At 41.2% G+C, this 12,933-nt stretch overlaps 1 protein-coding gene across 6 annotated transcripts in view; it reads right to left on the minus strand.

Moving 5' to 3' along the window:
• Positions 1 to 12,933, minus strand: part of IQSEC1 (IQ motif and Sec7 domain ArfGEF 1) — an 819,058-nt gene that overhangs the window by 613,976 nt on the left and 192,149 nt on the right. For all 6 annotated transcript variants that reach the window (XM_033926777.1, XM_033926775.1, XM_033926778.1 and 3 more), the window contains exon 2: positions 8,747 to 8,776. In XM_033926777.1, the coding sequence (XP_033782668.1) occupies positions 8,747 to 8,776 (30 nt within the window). The remainder of the gene's footprint in view (positions 1 to 8,746; positions 8,777 to 12,933) is intronic.

The raw sequence follows: 12,933 nt of genomic DNA on the forward strand, positions 1-12,933 counted from the left end.
CAGGACCTGAACTGTAATCCTCTATCTATACCCCTCTATCCCCTTTTCCAACAGGGAATGAGCAGTGATTCCGCAAGAAGGTGCCTAACACGTGGCCACGCCCACGCCCAACATGCATAGCCCCTATTTCTTTTGGAAGGCCGCCTAAATTTTTAGAGGCGCCTTGTTACAGAATCGCGCTTTCTTGACAGGCGCCTAGGTTTCAATCAGTACTGATTACAAAGTTTAATTTGCTATTTAATTTAGATAGGCGCCGATCTAGTTGGGCGCCGCCAAAATAGGAGCCTAACTTTAGGTGCTGGTTACAGAATTTGGGCCTAAGTGACTTGCCCAGGGTCACAAGGAGCAGCACCGGGATTTGATCTCACAACCTGTGGGTGAAGAGGCAGCAGCTCAACCAGTGAGCCAAAACATTAACCCCACCTTTTACTAAGCTGTGGTAGAGAATGACACGGTGACAAAATTCATCACCGTCCCCGTCCCCGCGGATAACCGCGGGAAACCATCTTCATGTCATTCTTTAAGGAGAGAGGGAAGAATCAGAGTACGAATGGCCACAACCAATGATCCTCGAGCTTTGCTTCGAAGAATGCTGGTGTAGAAGGACTGAGGTTGAAACAGACACTAAAGAATGACAGTCTCTGGTATCCAGAGCAGATATTGTGATGTCATAATGCCTCATTCCACCAGTGCCTAAGAGCCAATCACATCAGTGATGTCACAATGGCTTCATTATCCTTGGCTCCCATAAGAATCAGAGTACGAATGGCTGGTGTAGAAGGACCGAGGTTGAAATAGACACTAGAAAATGACATGGGATTATTTCCCGCGGTTATCCGTGGGGACGGGAACGGTGATGAATTTTGTCACCGTGTCATTCTCTAAGCTGTGGTACAGGTTTCTACCACGACCCCTATGAGCATCGGAGCAGCGTCGGAGCATTTAGCGCCCCATGCCGCGGTAGAAACCTCTACTGTGGCTTAGCAAGATGGAGCCTAAATTATTTTGGAAAGGAGAAACATTCAACTTGATGTTTCATGTAGAATCTGACATGAAGCACAGAGGAGCAAGGGAGCAAAGGGAGAAAAAAATTGAAGTCTCCTCTTAGCCCTAATTGCATATTTTACTGTCTACCTTTGACTGTCATCTGTTTTGTTAATTTGAAATATAAACATGTACTTGAGAATAATAACAGTTTTCTAAAAAATAATAATACCAAAGGCTCAACGAGGGCTTCCCATTCCAACCCCAGCAGCTCTTAGGTAAAGGAAGTAGGTTATGAAAGGACCCTGGTCATTAATAAAATGTACCAGGTCACTGGGCAAGCAGAAAATCACCACTGCTTGGGAGCAATCAGCATTTGTGTGAAGACTACATTAGTTGTGTGGTTCTCCACTGGAAGATTAAATTTCCCTGGAGGTAAGAAATCCTCAGCATGCACATGGATGGGCAGGAAGTTAAGAGGGTGCTTTTGCAGTAATTCTGTCAGAGGGCCCACAGATGTAAAATTGAACGTGCATAACGCACGTAAAGAGAGCAGGAATATAACTGCTCAGGAACGAACAACTAGTGTTTAAACAATCTCTGCTTTTCCCCACTAGAGATTATATTGAACATATGGTAAATATTTTCAGCAGTGCAAATATCCATATTACAGAGAGGGTAAACACTTTAGACTTCATCAGAATAGTGTCTGCTACTCTGATTAATGGCAAAACAGGCTTAAATGTTAGAGCAAATAATGCCCACTGAGGTTACAGAAAAGGCACTGGAGGATTCTTATTAGGCAATTCGACAGCCGTCTTCCTACATATTTATTCACAACACAGGACATCAAAGAGCCTTAAACGGAGTTAACACCTACTCAATTATTAACAATGAGAGTCATAGCAGCAGCTTTACCACAGCAGCAATGAATCAAACTTTATTTGACACAAATGGAATGGAAGCGAAAGAAATTATTTTGTGATATTAATCGTTAACTAACTGATCACCCCCCAATTGAAAAGACTCAGAACTTAGGCCCCTGATTTACTAACACTGGGTTTTCCTAAGCGGCGTAAAAGCATTTTGCTGCGGGTCGGCGAGGTAAATGCTCCGACGCTCATAGGAATTCAGTGAGCATCAGAGAATTTACCTTACTGACCTAAATGCCCTAAGATTTTTACTCTGTCGAGACAGAGTGGAAGAAAAGTATGAGAAAATCTGACAGTACAAGAAGTGGCACTAGAAAAGGTTCAAAGAAGAGCGACCAAGATGATAAAGGGGATGGAACGCCTCGCAAATGAGGAAAGACTAAAAAAGATCAGGGCTCTTGAGCTGAGGGGAGATAGGATTGAAATCTACAAAATCCTGAGTGGAGTAGAACGGGTACAAGTGGATCGATTTTTCAAACCGTCAAAAATGACAAAAGACTAGGGGGAAACTCGATGAAGTTACAGGGAAATACTTTTAAAACCAATAGGAGGAAATTTTTTTTTGCTCAGAGAATAGTTAAGCTCTGGAAACGCAAATTGCCACTGCTGGGTCAGACCAGTGGTCCATCGTGTCCAGCAGTCCGCTCACGCGGTGGCCCTTAGGTCAAAGACCAACGCCCTTACTGAGACTAGCCTCAGATGGAACTTGTCAAACTTTGTCTTGAATCCCTGGAGAGTGTTTTCCCCTATAACAGCCTGTGGAACAGAGTTCCAGTTTCTATCACTGTCTGGGTGAAGAAGAACTTCCTTACATTTGTTGTGGTAATAGCAGATAGCGTAACTGGTTTTAAGAAAGGTTTGGACAATTTCCTGGAGGAAATGTCCATAGTCTGTTATTGAGAAAGACACGGGGGAAGCCACTGCTTGCCCTGGACCGGTAGGATGGAATGTTGCTACTCCTTGGGTTTTGGCCAGGTACTAATGACCTGGATTGGCCACTGTGAGAACGGGCTACTGGGCTTGATTGACCATTGGTCTGACCCAGTAAGACTATTCTTATGTACAATGGATTGTGCTACTGTTCAGATTGTTGCTATAATATCGCCATTATAGGGTCTTCTTTGTCATATATGCATTTCAGGTGAGGATTGAAAACATATTTGTTCAACAAATTCCTAGTAGAGCACTAATCCCTGTGCCCTTTTTGCATATCTCATACGTTCTTCAAGACGAAGGAAAAAGCTCTAAGCACAGACTCATTGAACTCTTACTACCGGGCCCCTCTCACTTCTCTCGTCTTCTCCTTCTGGGACCCTGTGTCTATAACTGAACTGACATTCGAAAACTGTTCATCTACTCAAGTTCTTCTTGTATTACCTTACCATAATTGTATTTGATTCTGACCTTTACATGATCCTATGTTATTTGTTCTTATATCCTCACCAAGAGTTCTTTTTGTATTGTGTTTCGGTCACGGCTCCTCAAATTTGGAATCTAGCAGCTGTAAAAATTAGTGCTGAATGCTACTCTATAAACAGCACTCCAACTTGGGCACTGTTTATAGATTAGCAATGTAAAAGCCATGATCCACATTGAACCTAGTATAAATCTTTATGCCTATCTTAGGTGAAGATCACCCAAATGCTATAATACTCGTACTGCACGTGAATGCTCCTGACCTGTCCCTTTTTCTGCTCCATACGAAAAAAAAATTGATGTGCTTATCTTTATAGAACAGTGCATAGCAAGTTGCATGCATAATTACAAACTATTTCCAATTATTGGCGCTGACTGGCCCATTAAGCAATTAAATTGCATACGGAATTTGGGTGTATGCACAGATATCCAGTGCCCGTTTTTAGCACCACATGTAGAATTCAGGGATTAGTGCCATTCTAAACAATGGAATGTTAGTACAACATGAAGGTCAGCCCAAACCACGCCCCAAAAGTGTTTCTTTCTCTTTGTTAAACAGCTAATGCACCAAACACCGGTTTTGAACAGGAAATGGACGGGGACTAGGCCTTCCAGTTACGCCACCCCCTAATCAACTTTTTTGTCTGTAGTTTGTTAAAATGCCATCATAAGAACATAAGAATAACCTTACTGGGTCAGAGCAATGGTCCATCAAGTCCAGTAGCCTGTTCTTACAGTGGTCAATCCAGGTCACTAGTACCTAGCCAAAACCCAAGGAATAGCAACATGTTTTTCTCAATAACCGACTATGGACTTTCCTTCAGTAATCTGTCCAAACCTTTCTTAAAAATTTCCTCCTATTGGTTTTAAAAGTATTTCCCTGTAACTTCATCAAGTGTTCCCTAGTCAGCATAAAAAGACTTGCAAATAAATGAATCTATCAACTTATCAAGCAAATCATGGATGAAACTCCTGAGGATTTATTTTTCAACCAGCCACTGAGTTCCTGGTACATTATCTACCTGTCGTGCCAGTACTTTTCATCCATTCTGCTTTTGCTAGAAGCTGCCTAAATATGTCGTGATCAGTGTACTGATCTCCCCAATATTCTGATGCTGGCTACGTCTCATTTCTATATACAGTAAGGATTACATTCTTGCAGTCAAAGAGCTAAAGCAATGTGTTTCCAGCTTGATTTCAGCTCCTCAGCTCATGCGATTAAGTTACCTCCTGATCTGTGCACCACAGCTGACCTAAGAATAGTAAGTAAGGAAAGCAAGTAATCAAGAGATTAAAAGAGTTTAATTAGAGACAAGTGGAATTTTGTAGCTAGGACAGGAAGATGGAGCAGCTTAAAAAGAAGCAATTATGAAAGATTTGATTATCGCAATGTCAGCAGCAGAAAAGAAGGTATGATTATTGAATAAGAAGTAGGCCAGCTCATAGTACTAGTTAGAGCAATGGTATGTGAACCAGAGAAAGCAAACAACAGATGACAATATCCACCACAAATTCAGAAGCAGGACAACAGCAGAAGAGACGAAAATGCAAGACACAAGCTGAACAATGTACTCAATTTAAAAACCCACTTATAAAATAAAAAAGTTACAAAGACTACACATCAACTAATGAACAAGCATTGAAAGTAAAATATAGAAACAGAGAAACATGGTGGCAGATAAAGGCCAAAGGGCCCATCCAGTCTGCCCATCCACAGCATCCATTATCTCCTCCTCTAAGAGATCCCACATGCCAGTCCCACCCTTTCTTGATTTCAGACACAGTCTCTGTCTCCACCACCTCTACCGGGAAACTATTCCATATATCTACTACTCTTTCAGTAAACAAGCATTTCTTAGTTTACTCCTGAGCCTATCACCTCTTAACTTCATCCTATGCCCTCTCATTCCAGAGCTTCCTTTCAATTGAAAGAGACTTAGCTCATACCATGTAGGTATTTAAAATCTCTATCATATCTCCCCTTTCCCATCTTTCCTGCAAAGTATACATATTGAGATTTTTAAGACTGTCCCCTTATGATGAAGACCACCAACCATTTTAGTAGCCTTCCTCTGGACCGATCTCCAGAACTGTGCACAATATTTTAAATGAGGTCTTATCAGAGTCCTCATTAAAATACGCAATCATACTATTTATTTTGTTACAGGTCTTAAGACTTTCTGTTTCTCTAGATTGGTGAGCTAAAACTTTATTCTTAGTGAAATTTCTTGTCAAACTGTAAACTTCTTCAGGTCCTTACATTTAGGATAGAGGTGGTAAAGAAATGTGAGGTATAGAATAGTTTTATACAGGGCATCAATATCTCCTTTTTCCTACTCGCCTTTCCTCTCCCTATGCATCTTTCTAGCTTTTGCTATCTATTGCCTTTTCAACCTGTTTGGCCACCCTAAGATCAACACATATTATCACACCCAATTCCCACTCCTCTTTCATGCACAACAGTTCTTCACCCCCTAAACTATTACATTCCTCCAGGTTTTTCCAGCCCAAATGCATGACCTTGCATTTCTTAGCATTAAATCTATGCTGCTAAATCTTGGACTATTCCTCAAACTTCACTAGGTCCTTCCTTATGTCTAAATGTCTTCAGCTAGCAGGGCTTGGGAATCCCTACCAGCTAGACTTGTAATGTGCTGCTGATGGGTGAGCTTGAGGCAAAAGTGGAGGGGCCCTGACCAATGTTCCCTCTAAGTTAGGGTTACCAGTTGTCTGGATTTACCCGGACATGCCCTCTTTTTAGAGGACTGTCCAGGCATCTGGATGGCTTTTCAAAACACGGCAGATCAATCTTTCTAATAGCACACTTATTTCAGAAGGTAAACACTTTTACTTAAAAATCACAATACAACTAAGACTGACCTTTTCAATGAGCCTCTAGAGTCGGGAGTGGTACTGGAGGACTAGAGAAGGGCAGGTGTGGTCCCTCTCCACAAAAGAAGATCCACAGTCTTAAATGTTGCTGACTTCTCAGCCTCCCATATCCAATATGTAAGTCAAATGGATAATATGACACGGGCCATGTTTCGGCACTAATACCTACGTATGGGGTCCTGTACACTATTGCAATCTATACACAGACTAAAAGAAGTAGGCATTAGTGTCAGGACATGGTCAGTGTTGGGTCATATTATGAACTCCTGGTTGAATATTGGCACCAAATCATAGGCATCGGAATGGGGGAAGGCCACAGGGGCCAAGGCCTCCCCATAAATTGGTGGTCGCTGGTTGGAGCTCACCCTCCCACCCATTTCCTAGCATTGCACTTCAAATCATTGGAGCAGCCGCTATGCAGTGTCAACGAGCAAGCCAGACCCAGAACTCTTCATTCTACTTCCGGGGGCAGGCCTGCTCATTGATGCTGCGTGATGGCTATCCTGAAGATTTGAAGTACAACGCTCAGAGGAGGTAGGAGGTGGAGTTGGGAGCTGGTGATGGGCCGTGCCACAGGATTCCGCTGGGGCTAGGGTGGAGCTCCTGGCCCAACCCAAACAGTGTTCCGCTGCCTATACAAATAACACACTTCTCAGTATGCTCAAAGCAAAAAAGCTATTTCAGGGCACAATTAGCAAATTAAAAACCCTTTCAGATACACCACCAAAGTCTATAAATGGTGCTTAAAGTTAAGTGCCCAATTATGCACCTAGCTATAGAATCAGATAACTATCTGGTTATGCGGTCTAGAAATTGATTTATTGTATTGTAACATAATTAGTTACTAGGCATCTATCTGGAGATAAGCACCATAATTGGCCTTAACAAGCACCAAGTGGCACAATTAGCAGTTGTGCATGTAACTGACTTACTCCTCATTCTGTAAACTGAGGGCCATATTCTATAAATGGGACCGTAAATAAGACGGCGGTAGGCGCCCTATTGCTGCCTAACTTAATTGTTTGAATTGGCTTAAATCAGAGTGGTAATTAAAAATTCATTAAAAAAAAAAGTAGGTACTGGGAAGCACCTACCAAGGTAGGTATCGTTAGTGCATCTACAGCAAGCTGCCTAAGGTCAAAATAAGCATGGTAATGAAAGGAGTTGACCTTAGGTGCCGTTAGGGGCGATTCTTAAAAGAACTTAGATATCTACAATGTATAGGGTTGCCAGAATTTCCTTTTGGAAAATCCGGACCCCTTGCCCTGCCCCCAGGCCCGCCTAGTTATGCCCACTCCGCCCTAATCCAACCCCCAAGCCCGCCCTAGCCCCACCCCAGCTGCCTGCTCTTGTCAGGCCAGACATAGCTTTTCAAAACCTGGATAAAGTGCCGGGTTTTGAAAAGCCGTCCGGACCCCCAGACATGTCCTCAAAAGGAGGACATGTCTGGGGAAATCCAAACGTCTGGTAACCCTAACAATGTAGGCCAGGAAAACCCTAGCCTACATTGCAGATAGAAAAACAGCAAATAGGTTTCAAAACAGAACTTTCATTCTCATATCTATATTCAGCACCAGCTTTGAATTAAATTAGCAGAAAAGCTGCTCACAGTAGTATTCAAAGACCCCTGAAGAAGCCGAGAAATCCTTGGCGAAACAGGCCCCGATGGGCTACTTTAAGATAAGTGTGGATGTTTAAATGCACTTTGAAATGTATTATTTTTCAATCACATATGAGTTAAATGTTTGCACATAAACACCTGAAATTCTTTTTATGAGAGGTTTCTTGATCTATGAAAGAGACTTGACCTGCTGATAGGCTGATTGTCCTCTCAATATAGGTATGACAATGAAAGTTGTGTTTTGAAACCTATTTGAAATTTTGAGGGTTTTGTCCATTATTGATTATTTAGTAGTACTTTGCAGATGCCTGAGTTCTGGGATAGGCGTTGTTAGCCGAGATTCTTTAAACGATGCCTAAGTGTGATTGACACGCAGACAGCGCCGTTTATGTAGACGGCTGCCGATTTAGGCACTGTTTACAGAATCTGGACCCGAGTGCCTAATTTCTCTTATGCACAACTGCAAAGGGGTGTTAACGTGGGCATGTCTGAAGTGTTCCAAATATTCTGTATGCTCTTTAAAGAATAGACGCATTTACACACCCAACTGCTCCTTTTTGGCATTTACATCATTTGCTCTCAACCATAACTGAATCCTACTATAATCTGCCCAATATAAGCCCATCTTGGTTCACTTTGTTCTTATTTCTTTCGCATAAAGTTTAGGTGTGTTGTTTGATGCTTTCAAACCCAGTGGCATGCATTTTGCACAAGAAATGCCACACTTATATGATTTTTTTTAAGCTACAGTTTACCAACACCAGAAAGTTTTCTACAATAAACAGTTTTGACTTGAATCAGACCTCAAGTCAGTCTGAAATCAAAGAGCATGTTTCATTAAAGTCTTCGATTCCAGCAGGACAGCGGTGAAATAAAGAAAGAGGGATAATTACACACATACCTGACACTCCGTGAGCTTTCACCTTCACACCTGTGAAGTAAAAAGAAAATAATTAGCAAACAAATGCAGAATGTCTTACATTCTCTATCAGTTCTCATGCAAAAAGTGCCTGGTTTAGAATTACTCTGATACACATACAGAGAGTAATTTTATAAGTGGTTGACTGGATTAGTAGGGCAAAATATGCCTACTTGCACCCTATTGTGTAAAGAAATAAAGGGGCTCATTTTAAAAACACATGGATGTCTCAAAATGGCAAAAACAAAAGGTCCATCTCCCAAAACCATCCAAATTACGATTTTGCAATGGCAGGATGGCAGTGGGTGTGGTTTGGGCGGGACTAGGGAGGGCCCAAATTTAGGACATCCAACAACAATAATCAGATAATCGAACAAGAAGAAACATTCAAGTTTAAAAAGAAGGATGTTTTTATTTAGACCTGTTTCAGTTATTTCCAGAGTACAAAAAAGATGCTCTGATTGAGCATTGGACCACTGGAGGGATTAAGGCAGGGGTGTCAAATGTCTGTCCTCGAGGGCCACAATCCAGTTGGGTTTTCAGGATTTCCCCAATGAATATGCATGAGATCTATTAGCATGCAATGAAAGCAGCGCATGCAAATAGATCTCATGCATATTCACTGGGGAAATCCTGAAAACCCGACTGGATTGCGATCCTCCTGGATTAAGGTATGACCTCTCCTTAACATCCAGTGATTATTGTCCCCCTCCCTCTTCCCTGAAAGTGAACCCAAAAAGGAAACCAGGTTCTATGACAGCATCAGGTATAAGGGACATTCTGAGGAAAGCAGAAAGCAAAGGTTCCACTTTCTTTTTCTTTCTTTAAATTGTAAGTTTCAAGTTTATTGGTTTTTAATATCCCGATCATAAAACAAATATCTGACCGGTTAACAATAAAATTTAAAATAGAATAGAAAGAATTAATTAATGGTGTATTAGAAAGATTAGTGAGAAAAAAAAATAAATAAATAAATAACATATACAACATGTACGAACAAAACCTGACAGTGAGGATGAGTGGGGAGGAAGGGAAAAGTTACATAATATTAGAAGAAATGAGATAGAGGGAAGGGGTATAACATGAGGGATAAGGGTGCGTGGTATAAGAGATATGCGCTAAAGAGAAGGTTAGTTTTGAGAAAGAGATCAACAAATGAACCAAGTAAAGATTAAGATTTGGCAAAGGCATCTTGAAATAGATAAGTTTTAAGATTAAGCCCTCCATAAATAGAGATATGTATACCTACTGTACTTAAATATTTATGATGCCTGCAAACTGGAAGGGTATGGAGGTTTCTTTCTGCTCCTGAAGGGCTCAGCATTTAAAATAATGGAATAGCAGTGGGATATGAACCTGGGTGTTCTGGTTTACAGTAGAGAATGACAAAGTGAGAAAATTCATCACCATTCCTGTCCCTGCAGATAACCACAGGAAACCATCTCCAGGTCATTCTTTAAGGAGAGAGGAAGAATCAGACTATGAATGGGCCCAGCCACTGACTCTCCAGCCTTGCATTGAAAAATGCTGGTTTAGAAGGACTGAGGTTGAGATAGACACTAAAAATGACACCGCATGGTTAGATCATAAGACCATAACCATTGCCATACTGGGACAAACCAAAGGTCCATCAAGCCCAGTATCCCGTTTCCAACAGAGGCCAACCCAGGTCACAAGTACCTGGCAGAAACCCAAAGAGCAGCAACATTCTAGAGCTGAGATTGTGATGTCATAACGCCTCATTCCACATCAGTGATGTCACAATGGCTTAATTATCCTATACTTAGCTCAAAGAATCAGAGCGTGAATGGGCTCAGCCACTGACCCTCAAGCCTTGCATTCAAAAATGCTGGTTTAGAAGGACTGAGGTTGAGATAGACACTAAAATGACACCGCATGGTTAGACCATAACCATTAAACCAATCACCCCAGCAGTATATAAAAATATAGTAGAAAGCAAACCTAAATACTGCTACTAACCAGCAATACACATCAGTGTTATTAGCCCAACAAATTTGAAGGGCTATGGCCTCAGAATCGGAGCCTACGCACAGCAGTGCCAATCACAAACTGAGGATAATCTGCGTAGTGAAATCGCTCCTGCTCCAATCACTGGCCAACACACATCAATTTTTTTAGAAAATTTTCAAAAGCATTTAAATGAAGCTATAAATACAACCCCTACAGGGTTACATTGTGTAAGTGCAAGCCAGGATATGAAAAACATAGACCAGAAAAGCAACTTAGCTTTGTAGCTGACTTGTCTTTACAGGGAAATACAGTCACTAGTGTTTTAGCAGTATTTAGGTTTGCTTTCTACTAGACCATAACCATTGCCATACTGGGAAGGTCCATCAAGCCCAGTATCCTGTTTCCAACAGAGGCCAAAACAGGTCACAAGTACCTGGCAGAAACCCAAAGAGCAGCAACATTCTAGCTGAGATTGTGATGTCATAACGCCTCATTCCACATCAGTGATGTCACAATGACTTAATTATCCTATACTTAGCTCAAAGAATCAGAGCGTGAATGGGCTCAGCCACTGACCCTCAAGCCTTGCATTCAAAAATACTGGTGTAGAAGGACTGAGGTTGAGACAGACACTAAAGAATGACACCTTTTTGAAAATGCCCCTCCACATTTCTTTAGAAAATACCAGTACTAATGTCTTCAATTTATATACCGGGTCATCTCCCAATGGAGCTCGACTCGGTTCACATGTAATTAAGACTAGAGTACATAAGAAAGAGAGGATAAAAGAAAAAAAGCTGGATTATCGTCAATTCTTTGATACATACGTAAGCCATTTTAATTTTGTACTAGCATGCATCCTACATAAATCACATGTAAATCAAACTTCCACACATTTGATACATTTGCTTTTGATCGAGAAAAGGTGTAAATATTCATAAGTAAAATATGTGCAATTACATATGTAAAATCACAGCTCTACTCAAACTCTGCCCCAGAACATGCCTTTACTGAATACACATACAAGAATAGCTATGCGATACTGGGTTCTGTGTTAGGAGTCATTGCCTAGGAAAAGGATCAAGGTGTCATCATTGAGGATACATTGAAACCCTCAGCTCAATGTATCCTCAATGATGAGGCTAAGAAAGAAAATAGAATGTTAGGAATTATCAGGAATGGAATGGAAAACAAAGATGAAAATGTTATAATGCCCTTGTATTGTTTTATGGTATGACCGCATCTCGAATACTATGTGCATTCTGGCCACTATATCTCAAAAAAGATATAGTGGAATTAGAAAACATACAGAGAAGGGTGACAAAAATGATAAAAGGGATAGGACAATTTCCTTATGAGGAAAGGCTAAAGCAGATAAGGCTCTACAGCTTGGAGAAGAGACAGCTCAGCGGTGACATGACAGAGGTCTATAAAATAATGAATGGAAAGGGTAGATGTGAGTCGTTTGTTCACTCTTTCCAAAAATATTAGGATGAGATGAAGCTACTAAGTAGTAGATTTAAAACAAACTGGAGAAAATATTTCTTCACAAAACTGTAATTAAACTCTGGAATTTGTTGCCAGAGAATGTGGTAAAATCAGTTAGCTTAGCAGGGTTTAAAAATGGTTTGGATAATTTCCTAAAAGAGAAGTCCATAGGATATTATTGAGATGGCTTGGGGAAATCTACTGCTTATTCCTAGGATAAGCAGCATAAAATTTGTTTTACTACTTGGGATCTAGCTAGGTACTTGGGACCTTGATTGGCGGGACTCAGGTCCCAGACTGGTCCAGAGGGAGAGGTTTCCAGAAAAGAGACTCTCCTAGCAGTGTTGAATCAGAGCCCTGGGAAAAGAGAGCAGGTGAGATCTGTCTACGTGAGATGGCTGAGGCAAGCCACTTATAGCCCTTAAATATTGTGTGTGTTGATCTATTGACCGAAGACTAAAGACTGCTGAACTAGATATGTTATGGTTAACTGCCTAGAGAATAAGGACTGCTCAGGTTGGATTGAGATATAAAAGTACAGTGTATATTTTGCATCCTTAAGCCTGTGAGGAAACAGGCTCTGGTTTGTACTTTAATAAAAGCTTTCCATCATACCTTTCCAGTGTGTCCAAGCTGTGTGTGTGTGCACAGGGTTTCCTGGGAAAACCCAGTTTGGCTTCCTACAGATGGCTTCAGGAAATCCACTGCTT

Source organism: Geotrypetes seraphini, chromosome 17 (assembly GCF_902459505.1).
Source record: "Geotrypetes seraphini chromosome 17, aGeoSer1.1, whole genome shotgun sequence".
NCBI classification, from domain to species: Eukaryota; Metazoa; Chordata; class Amphibia; order Gymnophiona; family Dermophiidae; genus Geotrypetes; species Geotrypetes seraphini.